Genomic DNA, 17042 nt, shown 5'->3' on the forward strand with positions numbered 1-17042 from the left:
AAACTCAATAGACAATGACATTTATGACTTTTATTTTTCACTGAAATTACAACTTTAACCTTAAAAATACACTCCAAAGTGTAACTTGCCTCTTCATTAATGGAGATGAGTCTTAACTCTTAAATCACATAAGGATTGGGGACCATAATTAATTTCTAGGGAAACTTACAACCAAAATTGGTCGAAGAATAACCACCATAAATGGAGACATCTTAACTTCAACTTTTATACATCACATTTTTTGTATTGTATTACTCATTTTAACAATTAATTCCTCCTCCGTATTTCAGTCATATTAAGTGTTGCAGAAATTCAAACGTGGACATGTCACCAAAGTAAAATAATAATGAAGTATTCAAGTTCGAAAAGTGATTTTGCGAGTCAGATTCGTGCAGCTTGCTATTTGTCATATTTTTATAATGCATTTGGTTTTAGAAAACGTAAGAATAACGTAATCATTTAGTCAACTAAATATGGGAGGATAATGGTATTGAGATTCCACATTCATAATTCATATTCATCAATCATAGTTTTAATTTTTAATCTATATATTTTTACAAACAACACCCAAAGTTCACAATTAACTGAAACAATTAGAAAATCATTTGAAACTTAATTTATTATTTACCTTAAAAAAAATTGTTTATAACCAAACAAGTTACATTTGGGTTAAAAATTACACTCATTAAATAAACAAACCGAAACATTTGATCCATGTTACTAGTTTATGATGGAAATGTTGGCTTGGTTAACAGAGGCCATGGCCATGCAATTGTCTCGCCCCATCCTTCACTACATTTCTTTGTTTTAATTTTAGTCCATCTTATTTTAATCCCTATAAACTAACTAGTTTTTGTAATGAAATACATTGCTAACGAATGTGTTTCTCTCTTTATTATTAATACGACCATTGTCACAATTTAAATGAAATAAAGAGATTTTTAGTGTGAAAAAATATAATATGTGAATAATATGAAAGCAACTAATTAAGATAGTAAATCAAGTCATGCTTCATATACATTCCAACCAAAATATGAAACTAGGATTTATGTCCTCATGTACCTAAAATGACAAAATACAACCATTAATACAAAATTTATGAGACTAATGTTAAGTATAATGCATTGTAATTCAATAGTGTTGATGTAAAAACAGGTTGGGCTTTGATTGTTTGTGTAATTAGGCCTTTGGTTAGAACTTATTATAAATAGAAGGTTCAGGTTATTAATCAACAACTATATTTTTCCATTTCTGTTTTTCCAACTACTCATCATCTTCTTCTTCTACTTTCTTTCTTCAACTGTTTTCTCATTCCTTTCTTCCTTACTTCTTAAACATTGCCAATTCCAACAACTAAAATTAAAACTAATTAATTTATGATAACTAAAACCAGAACTACTTACTTTATAGTTTTTTTGGAAGCTAAAAAACTTTATTAATAAAGCAACCAATAATAATAAGCCTAAGACTAAAACAATACCAACAGGAGCATAAAAGAAAAAATAGCACCTAAAAATCAAAAAAGGAAGTCTAACAATAACACTTCAAGCAAACAATTGAATTAGAAACCCACTCAAACAAACATATATTTGCCCCATTAATTCCACTGATCCATAACTAAGATTTGAACTTGATCTCATCCAATAGTTCCCCATACACTTTCTCTTATTGTTGAAATAATGTTATTTCTACTCATCCGTAAGGATCAAATGCCAACCATCCAGATCACATAACCAAAAGTATTCACAAGACCACCCTTAATGGAACTAAGATGCTGAAACCAATGAGTCTTAGCAAAAGAAGGGAACACTCCCGTAAGCCCAACCACCCATACAGAAGTTGTCAAACTCGGTAAGAGAATTAACAAGAGAAAAATAGATGATCAACAGTCTCTAGGTGAGTCTGACACTAGACATACATAACATCATTATCACTAAAATTACCACCTCAGTAGGCTAGATTCCACCTACTTGGAAGCCTATCCAAAATAATTCTCCATGCAAGCACCGTTAACGAGGCATGTATTCAAAGATGGCAAAACGGGCCCCGCAAATGTCCGCAAAAATTTAAGCGGGTACGGGCATGCCCGCATTAGCTTAACGGGCAAAATAACATGTTCTGCCCGTTTTAAAACGGGCTAACGGACATGCGGACAGCCTGCGGACATTGGTGAATAATTTAAAAATTAATATAATAAAATAAAAAGAAAATAAATAAAGTAGTTAAAAGAGAACAAAATTTTAAAAATACTTTAATATTCTATATAAAGTTGACTAAATCATATTACACCATTATTTTTTGAGACATTAAATCATTTTACATCATTATTTATGGGAGTTTTTCTTCTTTTTTTCTTACATTATGCCCGCAGGCCGCAAAATAGTTGGGCAAAACCCACAATGGACAAATTTTACATATCATGCCTGCAAAAAAATTTGTGTGCTATGTCGGCGGGCCCGTGTACAATGCCCATTTTATCATCTATACCTATATTAGACATGTTAATATTTTTCATAAAACTACCAACAAAGACCAATTGCAAAATATTTAGAAAATATAAGGAGGAGAACAATAAAATAATATAATAAAATTATATTAGATACAAATCGAACCAAAATACATTTTAGTCTTTAATTTATACATGTTAACATTTCATAGGAATTATATTTTATCAACACATTCAACAATGTTCGTATATGGAATGATGTTAAATAATAGACAGATAAAAATCAACATCGTTCAGTGAAGTACGTGATATTGAAATTGTGCAATCAATAATGATTGTTTCACTGAATGTTGTTTATAGCATGATTCAATGATTCAAAATGTTTGATGAATAAAGCGATATTGATTTTCACATATTCAACGTTTGTTCCATTGAGTATCATTAGTTCTCATAGATTAAACAATGTTTGTCATAGTGAGCATTGTTGAATATTTGATTATCATATATTTAAACACAAAACGTCAAACACTCGTTCAGTCATATGTTAAAACTCAGAAAACCTTCCTATGACTCACAAATCTTCTAATGAGACTCACCTTCCCCCAACAATCATCTTCCCACCAAACTCACCTTCCTATAAGAATTACCTTCCCATGACCTTCATTCCCAAGATACTCATACAACTCACCTTCCCATTTCCTGGATAGGACCTTTTAATAAAGAATCAATTATATGAATTTAGACAATATCATAATATTTTATTATAAATTATATTAATCGACAATATGTTAATTTCTAAATCTTTTCTATATTATTTTGCTTATAATTTTTCTTAGTGTTCCTTTTTTGGTAACTAATTAATTAATGACTAGAAAACTTCCCCATGTTTCAAAAGTAAGAGAATTCAGAACCTTGTCTGGCTGAAGGGTTAGGTTTATGCCACTATTACTGTGTGCACCATTAATAGATCTAGGGGCTTGAGATTATGCTGGATAAGTACAGTTTCAATTTTGAAAACTTTATAAATGAAGTCAAGATCTGATCTCACATAGAAATATTATTATATATTTTCATCATGACACAATCATACACCAATTCAAGCCATTCTATGTAAAGGAAAACAAAAACCATAAATAAAATCAGTATCATAAACCTTTCAGTGTCAGTATTCCATTATATGGTTGTAACCAAACACATTTATTTAAATCCAAATTTCTTTTCAACCAATCTTTTTTGGGCAATATATAGTTCATGCCCATACCTATATCTCATCCTCAATTATCCGATATATATATTCAAATAGGTCTGCACAAGAAAAACTAGTAGTAAAATAAAAATAAATTGATTTGAATGAGGAGATTAATTTCAAAACTCTCATTCTTTACGGGTAAGAAACAAGCAAATTTCTGGGTATGCAAGTAGAATTCCTCCAAGACCGAGCATGAAGTTTGAGTATCTCTCGTGCTTTCTCCTTTGTCTTATTCCCACTATCAACTTGAAGCACCAAACACAGCTTCGCCACAACCCCAAGATGCAGCATTTCTTGAACAACACTTGTTGTTGGAGAGAATCTAGAAATAGACAGAAGAATCCTTACAGCCCTATCATTTGCCATGGTTGAAACCCTAAGGATCTTCTTCGACACGATAGCTAAACCGGCCCCATGGGTTAACAACTCTGCGCGTCCATCAGCACTTTGGCACAACATCTCAAGAAGAACTAGAATCATTTCACAAGCCTTTCTTTCATTGGAATCAAGAAGAAGTTCTATCAAAACTGCAATAGCACCTGCTTCCACTGCTTTGATCCTGTTTCTGCCCCAAGGAGTGAGTTGTATCAGTGTCAGTAGTGCTGCTTTTGAAGCCTTGGATGATATCTGGTCCTTAAGAACTTGTACTAATTCAATGAATAATTCATTTCTTAAATTGGCTATATCCACATGGTTAGAAACTTCAGATATAGATTTCAACAATAAAACTGCGTATGCTCTTGAATCGTAGATACCCTTCTGCATAACTCTTGTTAATGAATCAATAAACTCGCCACTTTTTAAACCTATGAGAGTCTTCAAACCAGCTTCTGATAAATGAAGATTATAAAGTATGCTTAAGGCTTCATCACCTGCACCCGTTTTCTGATCAAACCAGTCATCATCATCATCACCATCAACATCATCATCTTGGTTATTAGATGATGAAGAAGCGATGCTGTTCATTACAATTGATGCTAAGAACTCAACGGCGCCAGCGTCTTCCATGCAGCGTTTGTTGCCCTCACTCTCAGAAACAATGGTTTTGAGTCTTCCAAGACATTTAGTCTGTAACTGAGGCGAAAGAGAAGCATCTTTGATGAGTTTTTCTATCTGTGTTTTGTTGATTGGAGATTTAGGAGTTGGAATCCTTTCAACACCGTGAGAAGCATTGATGGTGCACCACGCCTGAATCAATCGCCGGAGAGTGTGGTTTGGTGTGAGGTTAATAGAATCTGAGAGGGGTTGTTTGGTGACTGGACAAGTCTTGTTTTTTCCTGAGAAGATCCATTTTTCAATGCTCTCTCTATCGTAGGAGATACCTGTAGAAACTGTCACAGGATCCTTCATGATTTCTAATGAAATGGGACAGAGAAATAGTGGTGGAACATCAATGTCTTCCATGTCTATGATGAAGATTCAAGAACCTTGAGAAAAGGGTGAAGGATGGAGCAGTTTTGACTTTGAATATTTTGTTTTTTGATTTGAGAGAGAGGTGTTGTTATTTATATGCATGTCCATGTTCAAATTGTGCGAAAGTCAATACACGCAAAAATGTGCCACCTCCATTCCACATAGAGTAAGGACTTTTCCAAGGGATGGGGAGACTTTACTTAGTCAGGAAATTGATCCTGAACCATAAAAAACAAAAGATTAACTACAATATTTTTTTGGTGTTAATCTTCACAAACTTAACGGTAAGAAAGTAAGTGTTTCTAATGTGATTGTCAAGTGTTTAACATTAATATTTGACTTGACTTGTACAAAACTATTATGGCATGGGTCTAGATCATTTCCAATATTAGAATATGAGGTACAAGTAAATTTAATAATTTATAAAAGAAATTATTTCAAATAACTTAGAATTTATATTATTAATTTTTTAAAGGATATGTATTATTTAGTACTGAATCCTCCAATATTGGAGAGGTTCTAGATTTTTTATACTCATGGATAAAAAAAAGTATATATATGATGTTGTTATGATAGTTCCATCTTATTATAGGAAAGAACAATAATAAATAATTAATTTTTATGATATTGTTCCAATTGAATTTATGGTGTGTTTAGTTTTACTTATTTTACATGTAAATAAATAATAATAAAATGTTAGTTTAGTGGTGTAAGGTTCAATTCTGGCGAACAAGATTTATTAGGAGGGATAACAACATACTCCGAAAGAAATTAGTTCATTACTCATAGAATCACAAGATACTGTTGTTTTTATCAAACAAAAAAAAAAAGCAAACAAGTATTTTGAGGGGTTTCCAAAAAAACATGTTTTTATTTAAAATTAATTGATCCAAACATATATGCTATTAGTGGTTCTTTAGACTTCTTTGGAACTGTTTCCATTATGTGTAAAGAAGTCAGTAACTTATTTTACAAAAAAGAGTATTTAACTTCTCTAAAATGTTATCAGGAGTTTGAAAACAATATAACACATGCACATATACAATATAACGAAAAACCCGAAATTCATCATGGTATAAAGTCTCGCGCTAGATCGTATAAAGATTAAAATATCAAATATTTGAATTTTTGAGAGTATCTTTTATTGGAAAGGACAATCACATTCCTTGAATGAAGTTAATTCTTTACTTATAGAGTGAAATAATACTGCTAGTAATAAAAATATATACAATATCATGTATTGTAGTAATTTACCCCCTTTGACTTTATAAAGATCTCTTGCTTGGTTTATGCCTCCTCCAACTCATGTATATCTGTAAATGATAGGGTTTGACTTTTGGCCGACATCAACAAAATTAGTGGATACAAAGCAAGGCAAAGAAGGGTTGAGAGTTAGATTGAATTTCATTCCACATAAAGAGGGAAAGGGAAAACCAAAACTAAGGTTCATGTCAGAGACTGAGTGGTGCACTGTTCCACGTTCTCTTTTATATTACTATTCTATATAAGTCAACATAATTTTTAAAACTTTAGATTAATATGGTTATTATTTAGAAGTTACAGAGATACATATTAAAATCTTGAAAGTTAGTGTATATTAAATTTACTATGATTATTACAATTTTAATAAATAAAAAATATAAGACGAAAACATAAAATATTAATAAATAAAAAAGGCCAAAACAAGATTACTAATTATTTTTATACTTTATAGATATACGTGCTAATTTCAATTGAAAGCTGGCTATATACCTGAGCTTAATAAAAAATCTAAAAATAATTGTCCACTTTCTTATTGTTATGAGAATTTTTAAGCAGCTTGTTTGGAATATATAATATTACAATATTTTTAGAATTTATCAATCTTCATTAAATTAATTCAATATATATATATATACTTAAACTAATTGATAATATATTACATATCTGAATAAAATTTGTATAGGACAATGTCTACATATGACAACCACTCAATCACATCAAGCACATTAAAATAAATGAAGGAAGGATTTTAATATTTTTCAAAATTGTTATTTTAAAGATGTTGGAGTTGTTATGCTTATTAGGCATGTCCCTTATTTCTCTATGTGAATGGTATATAATTTTCAGATGGGCATAATTTTATATTGAAGTATTTATGTCAAACTACTACCTGCAGTTTTCTATATTATAAACACAATTTAGAATATTTTTACAATTCTTTTATAAAGTATTTTATATTTTCTATGCATAACTTATTTCCCCCCTTATTTATCGAGCATTGCTATCTATGCTTTGTTTGATGTACATTAACAAGAACCATTAACCGAGTACATCGATTGACAGTAAGTTACATGTATAAATAATCCAATAAACATCTACCTGAGACGAGTTCCATCAGGTTTAGAGTCAAGTTCGTGTTAAAAAATTAGTCTCAATCAATATTAAGATTAATTAGGGAATAAACATGACTTGACCCGATCTATTTTATGGTCACTCACTCATCATGTTTGGGTTTGTATTTATTCAGTCGTGTACAACATAATGATATCTTTTTGATCGAAAGTATCATTGATTCTTTAATTTTGTTATGGTATATACACGATTAACAATATATACAAATATCATTTTTTATGTCAAATTATATATTCATAATAATAAGTAATAATAAGAAAATTTTATCTAAAATAGATATACGTTATATTTGATCAAGTCTAGAGTCGGGTCCGAGTTCAAAGGGTGATCCGATCATTATTTAGGGTCGGGTTAACTTCAAGTTTAGAGTTGGGTCCGAGTTCAAAAAATAACCTAACTAACATTTAATGTCGAGAAAATGACAAACCTTTACTTGGCACATACTCACCCAAATATATATTAATTGCTTCATTGAAGAATAAAAATTCAAAAACTTTAACTAGATTAATTGGTCATTAGCAGTGCCACATGTACTCGGTTACTTTATTTAAATTACATAAAAAAAGATAAACTCTATTAAACCCCATTTAAAAATTAAACTATATATATTTTGTATTAATGAAGGGTATCCCATATCTATATAAAAGAACTAATTTAGTTTGAATGTGATTTCCTCATATAAAATGTTGCTGTTAGTAAAGGGTGAGAATGGATTAGGTCGACCTATCACGACATACAACATGTTATTTAAGGTCCAAGTTACCTTGAAGTGCAACCTACTAAATATTATTATATTATTATACTTAGGATAAAATATTTAAAATATAATTTGATTATTTTAATATATAAATATATATTATTAATTCTTAATATCTAATTTTTATTCCTAAATCATAATACATATATTCAATTTCCTATATTAATGAGATATTATGAAAATTATCAGTTTAATTGATTATGTCGAGTCTTAGTCAATTAATCACAACAAGACTTAATTGATTAATCATAGGTTTAATCAATTAACATGATTCTTGTTTTTCACGAAAATATATTTTCTTGCACAAAAAGTTAACAACAATTTTAATCAATTTCAAAAGCAATATTTAATAAATTTATGCCTAAGTAATATTATAGATTCAAAGCATGCAGTAAACTCAATAAGCAAAGTAATTTAACTAAGCAAATTGTAAACTGTTGGAACTTGGTTGTAGGTGTGAAATCTAAAAAATTTCCAAGTCCCATATAGAAGAGTTTTGAAAGAAAACAACTCCCAAGTCCCACATTGGAGAGACCAGGAACATGGAAAATATCTCATGTTATAAATAGAAGTCTCTTATCTTCATATTTTCTTGCCCCAAATTGAATGCGCTTTCATTCAACTTTTTCTTTCTCCCTCATATCTTTCTTCCGATGCATTTCCGGCAAACTTCTCCCACTTTCTTTCTGTGGCACTAAGAAATGGCACAGACAACCATATTGTGGGAATTTCAAGAACTGACACAGGTAGTTAGTATTGGGGGAAAAGAATTGGCACAGGTAGTCATATTGTGGGCATTTCGACAACTGACACTGGTAGTCAGTATTGTGGAAAAGAATTGGCACGGGTAGCCATATTGTGGGCATTCGAGAACTGACACTGGTAGTCAGTATTGTGGGAAAAGAATTAGCATATGTAGCCATATTATGGGTATTTTGAGTAGCCATATTGTGGATATTTCAAGAATTAGCACTGGTAGCCATAATGTGGTGGGTGTATTCGAGATCGGCTCTTACAGTGCAGTAAGAATTCGATAACAGAGATCTGGGCTGTTTTATCCTGGGGACGGCGTGGTTGAAAGTCTGCTTGCACATTTTTGGCAGTGCCACAAAACGTCTTAAGAGAGCGACCTGGTCGTGACCCAGCCAATAAGTATTATTTCGTGCCATTTATAATTGTCACAAGCTACGGTAATAACATAAACCGACTGAAATAAAAAAGATAAGGGATAGAGAAAATATTAGACGACGATCTTTTATATTGGTTCATTTGTGGGTCTACTTGCAAACTACATCTAAGCCTTCCCTTCCGATCTTGAGAGATTTTTCTTCACTAATGTAAATCAAATGTTTTACAAACACACTTCCAAAGATGCAAGACTTCATTCTTGGACTTAGAAACCCCTGAATGGTTTGACCCTAAACCCTCTACTAATGGATACTATACACCACTATGGTTCTAGACCCAACCACTCCTAACTCACTTCCAAGACTCTTGTACCACTGAATGCACCACCTAACCTTAGCTAGGATTTCCCAACTCAATTCTCTAACAAATGTGATACTTACACACCAAGAGAACTCAACAAAATCGTCACAAATTTACAAGTTGTTTTTACACCTAAAATATGCTAATCTAACAATTCAGAACACCGCTAAAACTTGACCAGAAATCTCACAAAAGACTTAAAAGAATAATGGGCAATTTTGCTAGGTTTTTCAAAAATGGGTTTTAACAATTGATGCACAATTGATAATTTCTAATGAAACTATCCTATCTCTTTTTCTTGTATCAAGGAAAACTAATGACTTTTCAAATAGGAAGAATTTTGCTCAAAATGAATTTAAAAGTTAATCTCTAAAATTTTCAAAACTTGTTGTTATAAGCAAATGAGAAAAAAAAATTAGCTTTTATACTTAACTGTTTTCTGCTTGGTTTAATCGATTAACGACGCCAAGAAATCAAAACCTTTAGCTATTATAACTCAGTTAATCGATTAATCTCATACTTATTCGATTAACGAGTTCCCATTCATATTTAATCGATTAACACATGTTGCAATCGATTAACTGTGTTGAAAATAATTTCTTTAATGCATGATGAACCTTGTACATGATGTATATATGTATGGTTCATGATTTTTGAAAGATGTAAGATTTTAATGCACTAAAATCATGTGCAGATGCATGATAAGTGCAAAAAATGCCTAAATTTCATACACTTTTTATGACACTTATCCTTGGCAAAATTGAGAAAATCCACTTAATTCAACACTTTTTGGATAAAATATCACAATCTTGTATATATGCTTTGTGTATTTCCTTTTTATCATATTTTCTAGGATTTAGGTGAAAAAGAGAAGAATTAATCAAGTGTAAATAAATGCTCAAAAGAGGCCAAAATGATCCACACATGACATGCTTAAGCTTGACATGACATGCTTAAGCTTGACATGACAAGCTATATGCTTAGCCTTAAGCATGACTCAGAAAGGCTTGGCCTATGTGAAAAAATATAGAGTCAACTTGAAGCTACTCACTAAGCAGCTTAGCTTGGACCAAGCCCACGCCTAGCTGACCTTGACGCCAACCTAGCATGGTCAGACCCAACCTGGCACAGTCAGAGCACAAGTCCGGCACAAGCCAACCTGCTCAAGCAGAGAGCTTAGCGAAGCACCTAGACCGCCCAACTTGGAACTACACACCTGACCAGATCAGCAAGCACCAGGCCACATCACCATCAGAACGGTCAAAGCTGCTCAAGCAGGTAGCTTAGCGGTGCCACATAGGAGCTTGGCGGTGTGCACCCAACAACATGGTCAAGTTGACTTAACCACCAAACAACCATAAATTCATGTATGACCTCACTCCAAGTAGCCTCCATAGGCTTTTCAGAGGTAGCTCACAATAGCTGGGTCAATAGCTCACAATAGTTGGGTCAGTAGCTCACAACTAGCTTGGGTGACTCAGCCCCAAGCAGGTGACTAAGCTGCTTGGCCATGACCAAACCCATGCTGGAGGGTTTGGTCAGCAGCTTGGAAGTGGAAGAGAGGAGCTTGGAAGTTGGCAGGAACTCCTATAAATAGGAGCCACCTCAAAGGCAAAATGCATACATATTTCTCATCAATACATACTCCACATTCCACTTCTCTCTTTAGAATCCGAAATTCTCTTTTCTTCTACACTTTCTTTTTTGTAAATTCTTGGAGGAATTCTTCTCCAAAGTAGTTTAGGTAAGTTTATTTTGTAGTTTTTCCTTAATTCAAGAGGAGAATGAGTAATCAAATGAGATGTAAAAAATCATTTTACAATCTCATTTGTGCATGGAAAAGTGTCTTCAATCCTTGGATTAAGATGGTAATGCTCCTAAATTTTAGTTGAATTTTGGCTCACTAATATTTCTTGTAATTTCTTGTTTCATTATATTGAATCATGTTTAATTTATTACTTCGGCAATTTCTATTCTTTAGAAAGTGCTTAATGCGATTTTAGCTTGATCACCTAAAACTTGATTTCAAGATCCAAAATGCTTCTTTTTAAAGTCTTGACAAATGAACTAAAAAGTAGGAATACACCTTAGTTCATTTTCCAAATCAAAGCATCCATTTTAAGCAAATTGTAATCAAGGCTAATCAATGTTTACGCGGCCTGAAATAAGACGTGACAACTTATTTCTTCGACTGGCAGTTTTCTATTGATTAGTGTATTTTGCAAGGTTTGAAAATCATTTTTTCTCGTCGGGGGACTTGGGGAAATTTTATGAACTGATGTTTGGAATAACCAAAGTATAACACATAACTTTGATAAACATTTTTCACAGAAAGATGTTAAGAAATATTTCCACCATTCAAACTAAATTTTCTCCTCAAGAATTTGTGTATAATAAGTTGTTTATGTTAATTTATGTTTACTTGTTCAAAGTCCATAAATAAAATCAAACCAAAAAATATGTTCAAACTTTAGTAGTAATATAACATGTTTATAATAATGTTAAATTAGACAATTTCTTGTGGTTCGACATAACTGTATATTATACTACAATTGAATCTTATAAGAGACACAAATGTAAAATAGTAAAGTATTAACTTATAAATTTTATTTGTTGACAAATAAATAAACCTTGAATCAAAGTGCAATTTAACTTATAAATTGTATCTTTGTGAAAAGAAAAAATACACAGTTATAATGAGTGATCTAACTACTAAATTTTATTTTTAGTCATTTACATTTCCGCAACTAATATTTATTTATTGTTTTATTTATTTAGTCTTTACCAACTTTTCATAAGGAAGTAGTTCGGTTAATAAAGGAAACAAAAAATAAATATCACTCATTATCACTTGTGTTAATTTGTTAAATTCATACCATTATACCGGCGTTGGAATTAATAGTCGAGATGGTATGAAATTGTTAATAATTCAATAAAGCTAAGTTTTTGATTAAATGAACATTCTTGAAACTATTATACCGGCGTTGGAATTAATAGTCGAGATGGTATGAAATTGTTAATAATTCAATAAAGCTAAGTTTTTGATTAAATGAACATTCTTGAAACTATTATACCGGCGTTGGAATTTATTCCAACAATGCCGAGATGACGAGCAAATAATCGACATGTTATTAAATAAATAAATCAGAAACTTGCCTCAATAAGTAGCGAGGAAAACTCTTTCAACAATGCATGAGCATGTTAATCATGTATGTTTGTATGTATGCAAGTCTTATTTTAAGTTGTTCAATTTTAAGGATGTGAGACTTCCACTCAAGGTTCACCTAGCCTAGACTCTACCCAGACAATCATCTTAAGACTCTAGAGAAATAAAATCTTAACCTAAGTCTTCTTGATTGAGCTTGAGCCTTGGCTTTGTTGTTTGTTTAGTTGTCCTTGTTTTCAATCTTGCCTTTTATCCTTGTCTTCATCAAAACAATGTAATGATGCACACATGCAATCACAATCTCCCCCTTTTTGATGATGACAAACCCTTGTGCGTATACACGTGTTTGAATGGCTTAATGACAAACAACTTGTTTTGAAATTGTTGTAAATTGATGTGCTGCTCCCCCTTACTCTATTCCCCCCCTCTATCCATATGTGAGGTTTGTTTATAAGGAAGCTACAAAAGCTAATTGAATGTATGTACAATCTGCAAAACTCTAAGAACACAAACTTTCTCCCCGTTTTGGCATGATAAAAAAGTAATGATAAAACATGAAGAATATAGCCAAAAGTATGGAAAAATGTAATGTGTTAATCGATTATGTAGTCATTTAATCAATTAACGGTTTTACAAAATGGTTAGTATATTGAATACATGACTGCACTTAATCGATTATTTATGCAACTAATCAATTAAGCAGGATGATAATCAGCCAATTTTTTAAAATTTGTGTATGTAATTTGCCAAAACTTATAGATTATACCATCCACATGCATAATAACAAATAAAGTTCAGAATAATCAATGAATAAGAGAAATAACCACAATGTAGTACATAGATCATTCATAATAAAGCATGATAGTAAAGATGTTCAGAACATACACAAAACAACAGAATATAAGTCAAGGTTACAAACCAAATTATAATAAGTTACAACAAAACATAACAAATTACAACAAGACACACACCTAATCACTAACCTAAGTAGGATACTCTAAGACACCCTAAGCTAGACTAAGCATTAGGAGGTGGTTAAGAGAACCTGACAAAGGCCGATAACATAAGCTTGATAACTTCAAACTGAATCCTATTCTCCAGCTCCTGTCTATGATACTCTACCACGAGCTTGTCTTCCATTCCCTGTAGATGCTCATTCTGACGTTGCTCCATAACATCCATGTGAGTCAAACCAAATGTAGGTTCTGTAGGTGCAGGAACCTCAACATTTACTGGTCTAGTGTTTTTCTCAACTTGATTTGCATCCTCCTCCTAATCAGACAATTCCAGATCCACGATGGTGCTGTGATCTTCCTGATACATACAACCAGCAACAACCTGTAGATGTCATCTTATGAATCAGATTGTCATGAACTAAATGCTCTGTGGGATTCACAACAATTATCTCCTTGCCAAAAGTGTCAATACCCAGATGGTCAATAATATGAGAGATAAACATCCTATAAGCCATCAATCGAGAGGAAGAAGAAGCGATGCCTGACATGACCTTCAGAATCTCTAATGGTCAGTTCACCATCATGCCTTCCTTTATTGCAAAGATCAACTTCAAATCATTAATAGTTTGTTGCTCATGGTTACTTTTATGGTCAACCACGATGTAAGATTGCCCTTCAGTTCTAAGAAGGTGTTGGCCCCTTGAGGCTCTAGTGCGTGAGGAAATTTGAAGACATGTTCCACCATCCAAGCCATATCTGTATACTAGATGTAAGTTGACTTTTAGCTAATATTTTTTGCTATTCTTACATCTGGGAGGGTTGAAGAGTAATAAGGATCATTCCTTAACGTGTTTCTGCCACCTTGTGCGGAAGAAGATCTGTCAACCTCAATTTTACGTGTATGCTTGGCAGTATGTTTGATTATCTTTGACCTGCCATTACTCATCTTTGCTACTAATTGAGGAAATAATCGATTAAACAAATTGATTTGGGAAGGGGGTTAGGGTTTATAAATTTGGGAAATTGTAGGTTACGTGATTTGAGGTTAATTGGAAGGTTATGAGAGGAAAATAAGAGTGGAAATTGATTGGGTATGCTCTAATTTGAGTTAAGAACGAAAACTAGTAGAAAATCTATGGGAAGAAGACAGAGTGTAAGATGTTAGGGTTTGAACCAAAACTGAACTAGGAACAATACTTGACTCTGGTCTGTTTTTGAGTTTAATTGATTAAGGACAAACTTAATCGATTATTTAAGAAATTTCTCAGTTTAATCGATTAAAATACTAGATAATCGATTAATTTTAAAAAACAATTAAGCCCAAGTAATCGATTAATAGTGAGTTAATCCATTAATAGTTTAACAATTTGCCCAGGTAATCGATTAAAGCCTTAAATAATCGATTAAATGTAATGATTTTCTAGATTTGAGTATAATTCGAATTATTTTAGACCATTGATGGGATTCTTTGATAGATTTATGGCGCTAGTATTATTACACTTAACTGGAATTTTATCAACTTTTAGACCATAGTCTAATAGTTGTTGCTTTATCCAAAGGATTTGAGCACGGCATACGCACACGGTGATATACTCCGCTTTGGCGGTTGACAAAGCAAGACAAAATTTCTTTTTACTATGCCATGAGACTAGTAAACCATCTAATAGATGGCAAGTACCACTAGTACTCTTTCGATCCAATTTATAGCCAGCAAAATCTGAGTCAGAGTAACCTATTTAAGAAAGGGGTACACATTTGTTGTTCCATAAATTGTGATACTGTATGTGCCATCAATTGTGATTGGTCAGTGGCATAACTTGTGGGATAGTAGATGTGCTCCCTAAAGAAAGTGAGGCATGTCTAGGATACCAAAGTCCTATATTTGTAGTTCCTTTTAAGTATTTCATGATGTGTTTGATTGTAGAAAAATGTGATTCTTTAGGAGAAGCTTGATATCTAGCACACATGCAATCACTAAACATTATATCAGAGTGACTTGAAGTTAGATACAATAAAGAGCCGATCATACCTCAATACCTAAATTTCATACACTTTTATGGCACTCATCTTAAGCATAATTGAGAAAAACCAACTTAAAACAATACTTTTTGGATAAAATATCACAATCTTGTATATTTGTGTTTGTATTTCTTTTTTATGTGTTTTGTAGGATTTAGCAAGAAAAAGAAAAGAGAATAAAGACTCATGTTCCAAGTAGAAAAAGAAGACAAACTCAAGGTGCTCAAGCAGGCAGCTCAGCGTGGACCAAGCTACGCTCAGCTAGCCTAGACACCAACCTGGCACAGACCAAGTTGCTCAAGCAGGTAGCTGAGCGGACCTGCTTGACCGCTCAGCCTAGCACCACACAAAACCTGACACGGTCAGAACTCAAGCTTGGCACGGTCAGACACAAGCCTGGCATACGCCCAAGCTGCTCAAGCAGCAGCTCAGCGGTGACACATGTATGCTCAGTGGTGAACCAGACACCTGACGAGGTCAGCAAGCACCAAACCACGTCACAGTCAGCATGGTCAAAGCTGCTCAACAAGCAGCTTAGCGGTGCCACATGTGTGCTCAGCGGTGTGCACCAGACTTGACTTAGCCATCAAGCAACCATGAAGTCATGTATGACATCACTTCAATTAGCCCACCATATGCTTTTCAGGAGTAGCTCACCATAGCTGGTCCCACAACTTACAACTAGCTTTGGTGAGCCAAGCTTAAGGAGGTGACAAAGCTACTTGACCAAGTGACCAAACCCATGCTGAAGGGTTTGGTCAGCTGCTGAGCAGTGCAACCAAGCAGCTCAGCGGTGCGAGGGAATTCTATAAATAGGAAAGCATTTCCTTCACAAAAAAATATCTAATCTGCTTCCAATATCTTCTTCCAAAACTATCTTCCCTGAAACACAATTCTTTTTTCTTTCTTTCTCTGAAGCTCGGTTCATAGGAGCTTTTTTTGTAAGTAAGTGTTATAGTTTTTAGTTTATAATTCAAGAGTAGAAAGGAGAAGGCAAATGAGATGCAAAAATCCATTTTGTAATCTCATTTAGAACCTAAAGCATCCAATCCTTGGATGGATGGCTCATGCTCCTAACAATTTCATTTGAAAGTTGATTATGTATTTCTACTTCTTCTTTTATTCTATGTTTGAATTTCAATCATTCAAGTTGG

The 17042-nt window shown here is 32.9% G+C and overlaps 1 protein-coding gene across 1 annotated transcript; it reads right to left on the reverse strand.

The window, feature by feature from the left end:
• Positions 3564 to 5171, reverse strand: LOC109347551 (E3 ubiquitin-protein ligase PUB22-like). Its single transcript, XM_019587461.1, has one exon. The coding sequence runs from the start codon at positions 5097 to 5099 to the stop codon at positions 3828 to 3830; it is 1272 nt and encodes a 423-aa protein (XP_019443006.1). The 5' UTR covers positions 5100 to 5171; the 3' UTR covers positions 3564 to 3827.

This window comes from Lupinus angustifolius, chromosome LG05 (assembly GCF_001865875.1).
Source record: "Lupinus angustifolius cultivar Tanjil chromosome LG05, LupAngTanjil_v1.0, whole genome shotgun sequence".
NCBI classification, from domain to species: domain Eukaryota; kingdom Viridiplantae; phylum Streptophyta; class Magnoliopsida; order Fabales; family Fabaceae; genus Lupinus; species Lupinus angustifolius.

Excerpts from the sequence above, each read along its gene's own strand:
- LOC109347551 (XM_019587461.1), bottom strand. The coding sequence starts at position 5,099 with ATGGAAGACATTGATGTTCCACCACTATTTCTCTGTCCCATTTCATTA.